Source organism: Antedon bifida, chromosome 11 (genome assembly GCF_963402885.1).
Source record: "Antedon bifida chromosome 11, ecAntBifi1.1, whole genome shotgun sequence".
Classification (NCBI taxonomy): Eukaryota; Metazoa; Echinodermata; class Crinoidea; order Comatulida; family Antedonidae; genus Antedon; species Antedon bifida.
Genome location: NC_136236.1, coordinates 17,141,551 through 17,158,222, shown reverse-complemented (window position 1 = coordinate 17,158,222; position 16,672 = coordinate 17,141,551). Strand labels below are relative to the sequence as shown.

Sequence of the window (16,672 nt, the reverse complement as noted above, 5' to 3'; positions counted from 1 at the left end):
GGAAATCAGATTTTTCTTGTTCAAACTCACCACACAATGTTCCTTTCATCTATTTATTACTTGGGACAAAATTAGATATTTCTATCAAACCACTCGAAGACAGAAGAAAATCGATAACATTTAATTGAGGAACGAATCTGCAATTTCATATCAGACAAATTTGTATTAATATAAGAAATTCTAAATATATTACTTAATTTCTAATGAATTTGTCTGTTTCATCATCCGTCTCCTGCCGCAATGTAACAGTCTATAAGCTTCGTATTCCATCAATATCCCTTATCCCCAACGCATGAATTATTCATAGTGCAAAGGGAATGCAGCTTTAGTATGAGATAGTGTAATCAAATTTTCTGTTTAATTTCTTTAAATGAAATCTGTCGGTTTAGTCGTATCCGTGTATTTAGTAATCAAATAAAGACCATATTTAGTATAGATTAGAAGAAATATTCTGTATAAATATGTTATAGCAAGCAAGTAAAAAATGAATTTAACAAATGAATTATCATTACATAGTTCCAATCCGATGTTTTTATCGCTTAGTTGTTTATTGTTTCATACGTATACAACAGCGAGTAACTTGCCAACAATAGCAAAAAGCATAACGAACAAATGTACCAACTCTCTTTCTAATATATAAATATAATGCTTTGTTTTTAAAAGCAATCTAAAAGCTTATAAGAGGATAAATTTCATGTCTAGGCTTGTTTATATATAAACCGATATATATCCTATTGTACAGAAACAACACGCAACGACCATATAACAAAACATTAGTCATTATAGAATACAAATTGGTATGTAGAATAAAACTAGGCCGCTATAAATGAAAATACATTTTTTTTCAGACATACTATAATTTTATGTTTCTTTCCTACAATACCAATAGCTAAATAAAAAATTATTGAAATGACGAAAAAAATGGTTTGTTGTTGATTGGTCAAGCTATCTGACCTATTTCTTGCGAATATGAGGTCATAGAACGAACGTAATTAACTGTTTCAATGGTTAAACCAAACATACAACACGTTTGTTGAAATTTGTGCTAAGATTAAACCATGCTTGACGTTTTAGTTCGCGAGGTCAAGCTAGCGAATAAATGTTTACAAGTTATTTCTGGTTATTGCGTGTTTAATTTAAATACAATTAAATTGTTCTATTTCCGATACATGTTGTCCAATACAATATTTTCTGTGTTGTAATTTATATACAGTACAAATAATATAGTAATATAATGCAATTATTTATTTTTATTTATTCTTATATGTTGTGTCGGTTTGTAGGAACAACAAGGTACACTTTCGGAACCCAAAAAAGTGTTCCCTTAATAGGAGTTGCTTGTAGATTAAAGCATATGTTTCCCTTTTGTTTTGTGTGAAAGTGTCCCCTTTAATAGAGCTGAAAGTGTTCTACTGTATATACAGTTTTCTATTTTTATTTTTAAATATATATTTTGTTTTTATCTGCTATAGATTACAAAAGTGCCTGTCGAGGAATGTGAACAGTATACAACATGTAGTGAATGTCTGGGGGTTGGTGGCGGTGTTGGTGACCCATACTGTGGATGGTGTACACTGATGAACAGGTAAGAGGCTACTTGTATTCTATTTAGACTTGCAATTAAGGCCATTTCATTTGTAAAGTGTAAATAGCAGGACATCATACAGTACTGTATAATATGAGAGTGTAAATAGCAAGCAGATATCGTATACATGATAGTGTAAATAGCAGGCGGATATCATATATGAGAGTGTAAATAGCAGGGGATTATGTCATATGAGAATTTAAATAGTAAGTGTTAATAGCTGATGAATGTTATAGTACAAGAGAGTGCAAAAACATAGGCAGGCCAGAGTGTAGATAACAGGGGAAAGCCATTATGCAGTAGTGTGAATATCACATGTAGGTCATATAGAGTAGTGTGAATAGCACAGGCATTTCTCAAACTGGATCTGTAATAATTCATTTTCCACCATGTCAACATGATATATTCACACACATTTCAACAGATTGTACTTAATGACATCTTACAGGTGTCAATCTGACCCTCTTTTATAATTACATTACATTAAATACGAGTCACAATTGAAAGTTTCCAGAGATTCGGGAATGCAGGTGTCTTAGTATTAACTGTAGTTTTAGATTGCATAAAGAATCGCAGACTGTTGATAGATGTTTGATAGCTTACACAGCACTTTTTAACAGGTGAAATCTGTGACCCAGTTTATTTCACATGACTTTTCTAGAAACAGTATTGTAATAAAAGTTTATTGAATGTTAATAAGGTGCCTGGGGAACACACTGAAGATAGTCCAAGTTATTTTTCTTGATAAATTTAATTTGAATAAGAAGTTGTGTTCCGTTTAAACGAGACAGTGGGTGTATATGTATACTATATTTAACTGATCAAAAGCACAGTTTGGTTGTTAACTTGATTATGATTCGGATCTTAAGCTTAATTCTAACTTGGACGCAATGCAGAGATGTAGGCCGAATGCAAGTGAGTTGACCAATCACAAGCAACAGTTCTGATGATCCATTGCGTCATGATTGGTCAAATTGTGTTGTTTCCAAGTGGAAACCAAGGTATATGGCCGATGTCTGTCGCAAGGGACAATTTCAGTTATACTTTCATCTGAAACTACTGCAGGCCAGGACTGTTTAAAGCACCTTGATTTGCCCTATCATTTATCAAAGGCTTTTCTCGTCCAATGCCCATTGACCAGATAAAAGGCATTGGCCAATACATCTGAGGCAGACACTAGATGCAGGAGCTGCCATAAGAGTCAGCAGTGCTGATTTCAAATGCCTAATGGGACCCCATCTCAATATGCATCACTCGATATTCCCAGATAGTGTTTCCTATCCAAGCTTTAAACAGGCCCAATGTTGCTTAACGAAAACTGGTATTTCAACGTGTTAAAGTCGTTGAAACCAAGCTTAACTCTGTTCTATGCGTGTGAACACAGCTACAATCATTTTATTTACTGTAGAAATGCTTTATAAAATGCTGAGTGATTTTATGATGTATTATGCAAACGTAAATCAAATTTCCTCTGCAGTTCACCCATTAACTAATGGGTGTTTTTTATATTAAAATCTTGAAAAACATTAGCACTTACATCAGTAATTCAAATTAGGAAATCACGACTGAATAAAACAAGAGGAAAGAATAAATTAGCATGTGCATTTAGCGACTTCCCGCAGTAATTTTTAAAGGTTTTGTGGTACTAACAGATAAATTGAAAGTAGTGATTTATAGGAGTTATTTTGATTGTGTTTAATTACGTATTTTGCATAAGTTTGAAGATTGAAAATTCTGCTTCATTTTTATAGACATTTGTGACTCTTTTTTGTGATTGCATAGTTTTGAGAGCTGCAAATAATTTGTTATGAATGCTGTAAACTTGTGAAATAATTGTTTCTGTTACAAAACAAAAAGCGAGATTTAAAAGCAGAATCTAAATAAAATGAAACCTACAGTAGATCTTCCTCCATGAAAATAGTATCAATGGTAGATTAGTTAAGTGTTCTGATAGCTTCTGTAACCACCCCCAATTTCTGGAATTTTTTCCTACAACATCAACTGTAGTTTCTAAGAACAAACGAACATTCTGTATTGCTTTGTTTTTACCATATTGTGTGTTTGATAAACTTTTATTACAATATCTTGATGGTAGAATATCCAGTATTTTATTTTCAATTGAAATGTAGATGACTTGTTTTGGCACAATGTATAAGGAGGTAAAGAAATAAAATCAAAGAGTTTGAACTTATTTCAAGATCTATATACTCAGGAGAGTTTTGATATTGTTGATAGATTTAATAGTCGTGAAAACTTGCTAAATTGAATCGAATTTTCTAGTGGCCTGGCCTCCTTTTCCTGGCTATTCTACACCATCGTTTTAATTCCATTCTTCCTCGTGTGATCAGCAAAGCTTAAACATAACTTTAATTTATTGTCAATAAACTCTTCAAAGTGAATAAATATGGTGCAATAAATGTAGGTTCATAACATATTGTTACAATCTAAATATTCATGTTCAAGTCAGCCATGCCCAGGGGTTGAATTTCAATACGAATCCATCAGGTAGAACAATTTATGAATATTTATGAATGAATGAATGATTGAAACAGCTAGGACTGATACCTGCATGTTTTCGTGTTTGTGTAACGGTCGTAAACATTTAGTATCCCATATTTCTATCTCGTAAAATATAGTTTAATTAGGAAAGATACGATTTCCAACAGGTCAAGGATTTAGTAAATATATTTCTCGTATTGTTTTATAAATTTGATAACTATGTACCAGGATGATGAACTATCAATTACATGTTTTGATAATAGTGAAAAACTCTTTTGAATTGAACTTGTATAAACTGCAATAGAGTAAATAATTGCACTACTGTACTGAGAGAGGGCATTAGTTTATAATGATGGAATTTTTATTGGTTGGGTAGAAACTTCCCTTATCACCTTCCCTTTGTCCAGTAAGTAAAGTAATTGTAATAGTTAGACCTTTTAACTCTTCCCCTGGATGCCAATAGACCTAACACCACACTAATCATGAAATTCCACTTTCTGTTCGATTGATTTCAATAATTAGCACTTGAGAAATAGTATCAAAAAGGAAGCAAATAATGTATAGATTAATGTTCTGTCTACACTATCAAACTTTATGCGACACAGAAATGTGATGTGCCCATATATAGATAGGTTGACGTCATATCACTACCATATTAGGGCACATCACACAAGTTGTTTGATAGTGTAGACAAAGCTTTTAAGATCTAGAATTGAAACATTTATCCTACAGTACAGTGAATTTGTCTTATGTTATGATATGAGAATTTGTATTCATTTTAGAGTGGAAACATTAAAGTCTTTGGGGATATTATAGTCATTAAAAAACGGAACTAATATTAGCAAAGTCTAGTTGTTTGGGTGGAGCTGGGGAATGAGTTTTCTTACCAGGAATAATCATACACGTAAGAGACATATGACCAATTGAAATCGTGCCACTAATCTGAATTCGTTGTCTACATTTGAGAGGATGTTAAGGAAGTTTGTCGGTCCTTTGGGTATTATGAACCATGTGATCTCGGAACTAACTAGAGCAGGAAGGACCTGGCTGGCTGGTTGGTTGCAAGAAGCTTAAGAGATTTGATGCCAATAACATATTTAAAATTTGTAAACATTGCTCTTGTGTGGAAGATTTATTTATGGTCGTTAAATGGTTTAACATTGAACTATGAATAGTTTTAACAGATTTATACCAAAGAGAAAAGTATGGTAGATTGACCATAGTCTGTAGTTGGTAGGAGCTCACTTTTAGCCTAGCCATAGTCTGCATGAGAACGCCTTTTCCTGATGAATATCGAGATTTACTAATTAGAATAGGTTATCAAAATCATTGTAAATCAGCTCCTTGTGTAATTGTTTAACCGAAGTTCACGCTGTTAATATTTTTTTTTGCAAAAGAGCCAAGCGTAATCACAAATATACGTGTGAACAAGAAGCTGGCTTTGGCAAACCTATATAATGCTAAACGTTTAAAAATATTGGCTGTGTGTGAACATAGCTTAGGAGCAAAATAAATACGACATCTACATATTGTTTGAAACCCATATGATTTACAAATGTAATCAAGAACGTTAACGTCATGGTTATGTAAGTTTATCAAATTAATCTTCAGTTAGACGTGTAAATCTTTACTTGATCCGACTTCATGTAAATCGTCTCTCACTTCAAATCGAATCAGCAAAACTGCTTTACCTTCATATTTCAATGTCAGGGTAATATAAGTGTACAATTAATCTCCTGCAATAAGGAGCTAAAGTTTTGGTTCAATACAAAAAGGATATTATTAGCGTACTACAGTAATAGTATGACACGATAAAATGATTTTGATATTTATTAAACCACCAACCAATCAAATTGGCCAGGGATCTACTCCATTATCGTTGAATTTAGGCTTTGGTTTTTCTCTTTTTACTAATTTATTACCATTTATAATTTTTATATGATACATATTCATTGTTTATCATAGATTTTAATCATGATGTCTAACATAAAAATGCACAAATGGAAAATGTGTTGTCTGTCCATTTTGCTAAAACTACTCATTTTGAAAATGCTGATGATGATTTGTTGTTAAAAACTAACTTAACTTACTTAAAACCATAACTCTGTTAGTCTGAACAGACCTTTCGATGAGAATGTCAAATCCTCCTTTTTAACAATGTAAATCCTATTTTAAGTTACTTAGCACTTCCATAGCATAGTTATATAAATTCATTCCATTAGACAGCGTTGTGGGGTGTTTTCCCGAATGATCGCAAAATCAAAATGCATGTCATGTCTCTATTGAACCATTAAGCACATATTGCAATAATAATGAACCAATTAACAGATCTTACAAGACAACCAACAGCTAACTGGTTTTGTCAGTAATGACACATGTTGTAGGAAGCCAGTTTAAAAATGCTGTTCTTAATAAATTAATAATTTCCTGATGATTTTCACAAACTTTTTAGAAAATGATTTGCTGATTTGTAAATTGTTGATGTTGGAATCACTAAAAAAGTTACATTGCTTTCCAAATTGGTGACATGGAAAACGCAAATAAGTTTTAGTTGTTTGCAAGTTATTGATGCTTCAATCACAAAAAAGTGTGGTTTGAAATTGGAAAAAAAAGGCTACAGTGGGTCGGAAGCTAAAAGCGAAGACAGTCAGTGATATCCAAATTCTTGATACGGAAATTGCAAAAAATGTTATGTCAGAGGTTTTCCAAATTTGTTATGCTTAAATTACAAACAAGACTGTTTTTCGGATTAGTGGTTCCAGCAAAAAAAATTTGCGAATTGTTAATGATAAAAAATCACAACAAAATGTTACAGTTCTTTCCAAATTGCTGATTATAACATAATGAAGAAAAATAAGCAGAACATTTTTTTAAATAAACAAATTGATAAAAGTTACAAATTATATTAGGAAGAAATTATATTATATTATTATAAAATAAAGTTTGAAAAAACAAAAATAAGAAGAGTTTAAAGATCAAACTGCCAATAACAAAGGAAAGTTAGCTTTGTTGGAATATATTTGCTGGTTATAAAAAGATGTGTATCTTTAGATCAGTAACATTAATTAAATGTTAATATTTACCGTACCTGAAGAAGATTCTTAGAATTAATTAGTAATTTCTGCTGTTTAGCTAGAAGACAAGCTTAGAGGAGATTATCTATAGAAGGATTTGTGTATTAGTACTTGACCTGGCTAGATTAAGCTTGTTTATTGGAATTAGTATATCTATAAAGGTCGTGATTATCCAATGAATTGTGGTCTTAATTGGTAGTTAACTGCATATTAAAACTTAATTGGTATTTCTTAGTAATTTAATTAAATTGAATAAATAGTTTTGCTTCAGGAAGAATAACAATTTAAAACACATGAATTTAAGTCTTCCAGAGAAGTTGAAACCTTCCCATACAAACTGCTTTTAAAATTATATTTGAAATGAAATTTTATACTCAATTAAGTACTTGGCTATAAGAGGTTTTGGCCGATGTCCATCTTCTTCAAAACGAAGTGGTTTGAAATTTCTCCAATATTTGTTTAATACTCTAATTCGGTTTAGTTTTTTTGCAAAAGTTGACAATGATCACAGTGAATTAACAGTTATTATATATGTATAGGCATATATTAAAGTGAAAAAGGGGTACAACAGTACACTGTGATCACAGTGAAAGAACGAGAATAAATATCTATTCATCAACTAAAAGCAGCCTCACTTTACATTGGAAAATGTTCTATAGATTAGATTTCCCATATCTTCCCACATTTCAAAATAATGGTGCCATATTTCTTGTATCCTTAGGAAAGATTCTTTACTCTTATCTCCTTGCCCTTTATATGGGACGTAAAGGTGATGGTCCAGTGTACTTATAATGAACATGCGCATGATAGAATTTGGTACGCTATTTGTAAAGATTAGGGGATTGTCATTGTAGGGCGCTGAACTGTGGCTCTCGCAAGTCCTTGCATAATAATATGCTTCTCAGATACAAAGTGCTAACAACCATAGTTCATTCATTTGTTGATTTCATTGGGTGTAGCAGTTGTTGAAACTTCAAATCATCAGCTGTCATATACCTAGAGGTCATGTCATACCTAGAGGTCATGTGTACCATATGATTATACTATTTGTAAAAATAAAATTACTATAGTACAGATTCTCAATTTAATTTCCTTATGTGTTAATCAAATGTCAGTCAGCAACTAAGTATTAATATTTGATAGAAATTCTTTTGATACTATGCAAGGCCACATATTGCGAGATTTTCTCAAGCTAAAAATTCCCTAAATTTCATGTCAAAGACTGCGTTGTGAGGACGTTTATGAATAACGATGTTTCTAAATATACAGTAGTCAATAGTATATTCATTGAGAAAAAAGAAAGAAAATGGAAATGGCGGGTTGGGTAGAAGAGATAGGGAGTGGTTGAGTTAGTATTATTTGTCTTAATTGTTTCTAAATATAGACATGGTTTCTCTCAATGATAGACATTTTAGTGTGTTGCTTAAATTTGTTTAATTTGCATAATTAGTATAATGTTAGATTCGTGTATATCCAACCACCAACAATAAAACACTACCTCTTTTCATTTTAGTTTTTATCCTAAACAACTTGTTTACCCAATGCATGGTAACCAATGTTTTTTTTGCGAGCATATAAAGTTTTCACATTAAATTTCAAACAATGAAGTTATTGTTCTTAAATAGGTTGCAAAACATATTGGTTTTCGGTAATAAAATATCATAGTATATCATGATGTTTTCTAGTATATAAAATGATATCAAATTAACCGATATGATAAATATGATCCATATTATTGTCTAGTTTTGCTTAAAAAGTCAGGCTCTGCATGCTGTTGCTAGGTTACGCAAAGCTATAATCTCATGGATTGGTTGTTGCTAACTATAGTTGCTTAGATAATAGTGTAATAATAAATTCTGCATATTTTTTAATGGCGTTCATAATCTATGTCTTTATAAACTCATCATGATAATTTAACTATATAATTATGTTTGTCCATGCAGACAAGAGCTCTTCTGAAACATTATGTTGACCAAAAGTCTAATTCATTGTTGACCAATAGTCTAAATATTTGTTGACTATAAAGAAATTGTCACAATAAATTTGTAATATTGCACATTTTTAAAATCATTTTACTTGAAGAAAGAAATAAAAATATAAAACAATTGGCGAGGGCTAGAAATGTACTTTTTTTATCCACTAGCAACCTTTTTGTGTTGTAAAAAAAATCTAACTAGCAAAAAAAAAAACAATTTGGCAAATTAATTATTGTACAAAATTATTCTGCAGAAATTATCAGATCAAGTCTAGTGGCGGATTCAGGATTTTTAAATTGGTGGACCAAGGACCTAAAAATCGTAAAAAGATTAATCCTATCTTTTGCATTGTAATTTGATAAATTTAGAGGGAGGAAAGGGTGGTGATCGGTTGCGCTGCCAGACACTTTTCCCACAAATGCAAACATTAGCTTTGAAATTTTCAACTTGGAAAATAATTTTCTAATTTCTAATTCGCTATGATGAATTTCAAGTTCTTTTGTTTTTACATTCTGTGATTAAATCAAAATCAAATTGATCATTTATGATAAATTATATAATATAATTAATACTCCATACTAATTTCTATATTATGAATTTATTATGTAAGAATTAGAATACATAATTATGTCTGTATAAATTAAAGTGGTTATTTCAATTCTGTTTTCATTAGAGTGATTGTGCAACGTAGTCTGCATAGCCCCTGGGTATAAGTAATAATTTACAGCTTAGATGGCGGGTTATACAAGGCAGTAAAGATTTTTATCAATCTTAGATAAGACCTAACCGGTATTACGGTTCTTGCGGTCTTTCAAAACTACAATATGTGCCGCTTAATTCGTATTAAGCTATATTTTATACCATGAGGAGGTATGTAGAGATATTCGGCACTAAACAAATGGAAAGAAAAATGAACATTTTTATTAGTAGTTGTATTGTATTAAAGGTTTTGAAGTCATAATTGAAAAAGATATAAAAAAAGAAAACAGCAATTTACAATCTACTGTATGAATAGAAAGAATTGTAGTCTAACTGAAGTAATATATAGTAATAGTAATATTTTCTATTTAAATTAAATTATTAATAATTCAATTAATAATAATTATAATAAATCATGCAGAGTCTTAATACTGAAATCTGTTTCAATTTAATGTTTAAATTTTTATATTTTGATTTAAAAAATGTTTAAAAAGATTTGTCTTAAATTCACTTAACAGGGTCCACTAACTTAAGTCCACTCTAGATGTATTTTATTTTTAAGTAAGAGTATAAAATCCTTGACAAATAACCTCAGATAAACTTTGCTACTTAAAAAAGTAATGTTTCTATCATATGATTTTATAAATGGAAAAAATGCAAGAGTGACCAGCCATTGGTGAGGAAATACTAAAGATGTATGAGGTCGGTTGACCTCACTGGCAGGCGCCACTATTTGGGAAGTGTTCTTTCTCTTTCACATCATAAAACTTGTGTCTTGAAAACTCATTTAGAAAAGAATATCAACGTTTTGAAGAAAAGCTAGAAAACTCAAAGAAAAACCCTTTTTACCCTCAGTTCCCAACAAAGTGTCCCCTTAATAGAGGTTGTATTCCTAAATAAGGACTGTCCTCCTTAATAAGAGTTGTCCCCTTATACTATAGGTTGTCTTTCTGAATAAGTGTTTCCCCCTCCACCTAGAATAAGGGATGGCCATAAAGTTATATGAGGAATATAGGAGTGCCACTATGAATTTGAAATCTGAGGTTTCTTGTTCACTTTTGCTTTATATTTGTACATACTGTACAGTAAAAATGTGAAGTTGTTTTAACTGCAGCTCCTAAGGGGAGTGGAATTAAGTTTAAAGTATTGCCACCCATTGTTTATGGCCTCTTAACTTTGGTGTTTTTCTGCTTTGTTTGTGACCTTGCATTTCTTTTCTTTCTATCTAGTTCCTTTTTGCTTCAATGGATTGAAATTCCTGTTGTTATATTCTAAATTGATAGCACTTAAAAGTCAATTGGATCAAAGACACAGACAAGGGCTCTGTTTATACAATTTGTTTTATTTGTTAATCTTTACCCTTTTTCTTCAAGAAATTTCTAGTCAAAGGACACTCCTATTAATTAAAGGAAAACTTTTTAGGTCCAGAAAATGTCCTATACTTATGTTAGCGAAAACTACTCAATCTGATTAAATTACTAGAAAAATTGTAAATTTCTCAACTTTCAATTTTACTATCCATATTGATATGCATTTTACTGGTACATCTGTTACCATATTTAATTGAAAATATTGTTACTAATGTCTTTAAATCTAAGATCACCTAAGGCTTTATTGTTACTGATATGTCGTATTATCTTCCTACTCTATTACTATGGATTACTTAACATATCATCATTAATACTAACAGAAAATTGAATTTTTACTTAATTTAAATATAAAGAAACAATTTTTTTTTCTGGCACTGATACCACCCAAATGACCTGCTTCCCCATACATCATAACATATAATAATCACTGAAAGTGGGTATCCCAAAAAGGGGATCCACTGTATTTTTTATTTAGAGAGGGCAGTATATAGACACATTTTGTTATATTATCACTTAAATTGAAGCAAAGCAAAACTATTTGTAAACTATTAAAAAGAAATACAGTAGAACCTCTATTAAAGGGACACCTTCAGGACCAAATAACGTGTTAAAAGGTGTCTTCAATATATGTGTGTGTGTCCTGACTACAATAGGTGTTTGCCATAGTGTTAAAACATATATTTTCCATTTTTGTTTCACAGGAAAGTGTCCCCTTAATAGGGAAGTCCCAAAGGAGGTTTTCTATTGTTCTTATAATTTTTTTATTAACACTTCTGTTCCTGTAATTATTCCATGAATTTACTGTATACAAGATTTAAATTCATTATAAAAAGAACCAATTATATGGAACTGTAAAGCACTTGTTAATGAAAAATACATATAACAATCAACACATCGAGTGCCATACTACCAGATGGTGCAATAATTGTTAGCAATAAATTTAATTGTATTTGAATAGATTAGATTTTTCTGCATAGAATAGAAAATTCAGAAGATAACAAAAAATTACAACCCCTCGGGGTCCTGAGAAAGTAGCCTTATCTGTTAAAATCATATGCCATTAGCTACTGTTTATGAAGTCGTAAAAGTGCACATCAAACAGCCATGCCTCCCATAGGATGCAGTGATTGTCCTCCAGGCCAGCAGGCCTAGCAGTTACTCATTAACAACATTCTTTTTAAACATAAATTGATTACAAATTTTCTCCTCAAAATTAATAAGATACAATATTCTTTATGATATTATGGAGACAATTTTTCTCAAAATGATTATAAAAAATTGAATTTATGAATTTGAAATTTTGATTCAATTAGTCCAGTTGAAGGAGAGTGATTATAGCATTAGGAATGAAATCATTGACACCAGCTCTCAGTTGAATAAGATTAATGTTTCTGAAAGGGCCTGTGGGGTTTTGAATCCGTTTTCTTTTGCAAAATTCTATTAGAATTGCATATATAAATTGCAATCAAAGGATAACATTAAACCAAAATAAATTACTTTGGTAATTATGATAATCTACGCAGTTAAATGTCAACATATTCAGTTGTATGTCTGTGGGAAAACATGTTTTTCAGCCCAATGTATACTCTAATACATGATGTTAATTCAAAATTATGTTCTAAACCTAAGGGGTTCAGAGATTCAAAAGCAGCAAGCAAAAGTCAATCTATTTCAATTATTAGTTGATGCTACCTAAATTCAATTCAAAATTTGTTTACTCTGTTTTGTGCCTAGCTTTCCTGGATAAACTAACAATAGCCATATCTTTCTGAAGAGAGGAATACAATATGAAAACAAAGACAATTTGTTTAGAACCCCTATCAGATAATTGACCAATCCATGAAATAAGCCTTGTATTTTTACATAACATCATTTTTTTGGTAATACTGTTTTGTTTGTACATAATAATACAAGTATTGAATTGTGTTGTTTGTAAAATATCGGAGGCACAACATGTCCCACAATTCCCCCGCATGCCATGCCATACCAGAAGCTAGGATCGCTAAAAGGATAGAAATCTTAGAAGGATGTGCCTACTATACTGAAAGCTAGCTGTACTATAAATAATAGATATCTCTATGATGTTTAGTGTGTAAATACACACTTAAGCTTTTAATACTACACTTGAGTTTCTAAAGGAGTAGGCAGTTACACTATTATTGTGAGTTGATAACCTCTCTGCCACATTCTGTATATTGCACCAATTCAATAGACATTCTAGTTTGAAAAAATGTGTGATGTGCCCAAATATGGTATTGATATGATAGCATAATTTCTATATATGGGCACATCACACTTGTTTGTCACAAAAAGTTTGATAGTGTAGACAGACCTTTAGAAATGGGTTTTTTACTTAACGAACTGTAAGCAGAATGAAACAGACAGTTACAGGCAAGTTAAGCTTCTTTGACATTTAGATTTCTCTAATTTTAAAATATTCCAATCAAAGTAATCTTCACCCATGGGTGCAGAAATCGTATTAACTTAGATCCAACATAGTGAAAAATAGAATTAGCAGTAACATAACATCTATCATCACATGTCTATGAGGATTTACTCCTGACAGTGTCGCAGCGACGATACGTGAAGGCAGCATGTTAAGAGTTGAATCTGTCCACCCCGATGTATCATTTTACGTAAATTACATTAGCGGTATCATAGATCTGAAATATGCTTAATCTTGTAAAGAATTATAACGTATTTGTAAACATTATGTTTCTTTAGGATTTGTAGGGTAATGACGTGTCGTATGAATATTTCAAAAGGGTAATGCATTTTCGCCAAGAGCATTCTTATGTTCTTTGTAATGAATGTTTGCATAGATTTTGTACTGGTTAATTAGGACAATGTATGTTTTCTCTGCTGATTATGTATTTCACATTAAAGCTCTTGTCTCGTCGTCGTACAATCTCAGATTACAACTATTTGTAATAATACCACTACGGCTACTATATCCAAATCTGTATCTATGATATTATGATACAGTAGAATCTGTATTAAGGAGCACCTTCGGTACCATCCAGCGTGTCACCTAAATAGGGATATTTCTCCTGAATAAGATGTCTAAAAGGTGAAATTTACAACTCGATGAGAGAACGAAATTAAATTTAGGCCTGCACTACTTTAACATTGGAAATTTATTTCTATATAACATTTTGTTCCATATAAAAGTATGTGTTTAATTATTTCTTTTTCTAGTTTCAGTGTTACTTTTCTATTAGTGTGTTTAAAGTAAAAATATGTAGTTGTGACCTCTCAAGTGTTGTTACTACCGCTAGAAATGGTTCCAAGCTTTTTCTTAGCGTACAGTACAACACTACATGAGGCTTCTTACTTTACTTAGCCTACATACAATACTGGTAATACATTTGACAGTTGTATATTATGACATTGATGTATTTTATCCCTGGATTCCACCTACGGCATTCATATGGATTTCTGAGTAGCTTGACATTGCCAGGAGAAGATGAATTTCCTGCCCAATTTATTGAAGTGGAATGTTCTATTTCTCCTTCCGTCAGTTTGTTTTGCCATTGGCTTTGCGAGCTAAAAAGCATTTAAAAATTTGATACGTGTTTGCTTACAAAGACAGTCACAACAAATGTTAAGAAAATAACTTTAAATAATATACGTTAATTGATAGAATTGAATAGACCACAAGAGATACACTGTATCTTTATTAGCCATGGGCCACTGGTCTCGAACAGGATAGGTTAGAGGGAGAGAGAGAGGTTATTTTTTACGCCCTGGTATCTAAAGTTTATAAAGTGCTACCTATGGTTACACATTTTGTTTCTTAAATTGATCAATTGTATTGCAACACATGCCAAATATAGACCATTTGTAATGGAAGCTGGTGTGACCTGGAAAGTTAAGCCCTATTCACACTTGTACATATATTATGTTTCCTAATTGCCTCATACTTATTATTGATCCAAATACTATTTGTCATGTGTTTGCTAACCATTAATGTGGTTTTCTCCATTGCATTTCGCTTGTCCTTATATGGTCATCATTCTCTTGTGGTTTATTTTTTTCTTTTTTTTTTTTTGAACAATATCCAATTTTAATAATACCTGTATCTCTGTCTTATGATTTTGTTGATTGCAAAAAAACTTTCGCTTTCATTTTATTGCTTAAGATGTCAACATAGTACCAGTACATTTGCATCTGCTTCGATTAAAACTATTGAAGACGTAACAATAGTGATATTAATACTTCAAACAATGAATCAAGAATATTAATGCCTAACATTGTCATCATTAAAGAGTATAACCCATAAATTTATTAATTTCAATCGATAAATTATATTAAACATATTGTGAGCACATTTGTTGAGTTTATCACCATTGTTATGACTGTACATTACTCATGTGTTTAGAAGAAGTCTTTGTGTTCGCATGATTCACGTATGTTATTTATTATGCACGCACCGGATCATTTCTTTCTGAATTCAATTCATTTAAACGCAATTTCATTTCTCATAATTTAATGGCCTATTGAGTAAAAGAGATGGATAGATTTTGCAAAGTTTTCAGTTAAAGTAATTACTTATGTTGCACATCAGCCGGTAGAGTTGTACTCTTTCTTATGTTAATACGACCCAATTAAATTCAATATGCAAGCCATATGTTGGCTAGTATCTCGTATTCAATTTTTAATTTACACTTATATTACATTGATACTGAGGAATCGGCAGACTATGCCCAGATCTTTGTGTTACTTAAAGTGCAGATAGTAGTAATTACAGTAGACCTATTGAGGAAACACTTTTGGGTCCCAATAAAGCATCTATCCCCTGAATAATGGTGTCCCCTAAATAGTGCTGTCCCTTTGTTAGTGCTGTCCCCTTATTAGTGCTGTCCCTGAATGGGGGTTGACCGTAGTGTTAAAACTATTGCCCACTGGTTTCTCAATAAAATTTTCCAAAGGAGAGTTTCTTCTCTTTCGTATACTGTTGTATTTGTTGATATGGATAGTTATAAAGATTGGACCAACTGCTAATGCTAAGTAATCTTCCTAAGGTGTCCCCAGAATAGTGTTAAAACATTTGTTACCCCTTGTTCGTTTCATAAGAAAGTTTCCACTTGAGGTGTCCCAAAGAAGGGATTCTAATGTTTCTTGTTTTTGTTGATATGGACAGTTGTAACAGACAGAACCAACTGCTAATGTCTTATCCAAAGGATGAGGTAATTAAGAGTAAAGAATCTTGCCTATGGACAAGAGATTTCATAATTGCGAAGATTTTTTAATTAAACACGTTTTGTTCTTTGTTGACTTTCGAAACAAAGACAAGGATAGTCTAAACTAATTCCACGGTAATACAAGATTTATAATGTTCTTACAAAAAGAGCAATTAACATGACTGGTTTAATTATTACGCCAATAACCAGCGTAGTGCTTTGTAAACAGTGTTAGATTTGGAGGTAATGAGCTGGTACAAATTGGTTTTCGTTTTCTTATGGAAGT

At 31.6% G+C, this 16,672-nt stretch overlaps 1 protein-coding gene across 3 annotated transcripts in view; it reads left to right on the top strand.

The window, feature by feature from the left end:
• LOC144855278 (plexin-A4-like) overlaps window positions 1–16,672 on the top strand; it is a 103,704-nt gene that overhangs the window by 44,846 nt on the left and 42,186 nt on the right. For all 3 annotated transcript variants that reach the window (XM_078713087.1, XM_078713086.1, XM_078713088.1), the window contains exon 5: window positions 1,473–1,585. In XM_078713087.1, the coding sequence (XP_078569213.1) occupies window positions 1,473–1,585 (113 nt within the window). The remainder of the gene's footprint in view (window positions 1–1,472; window positions 1,586–16,672) is intronic.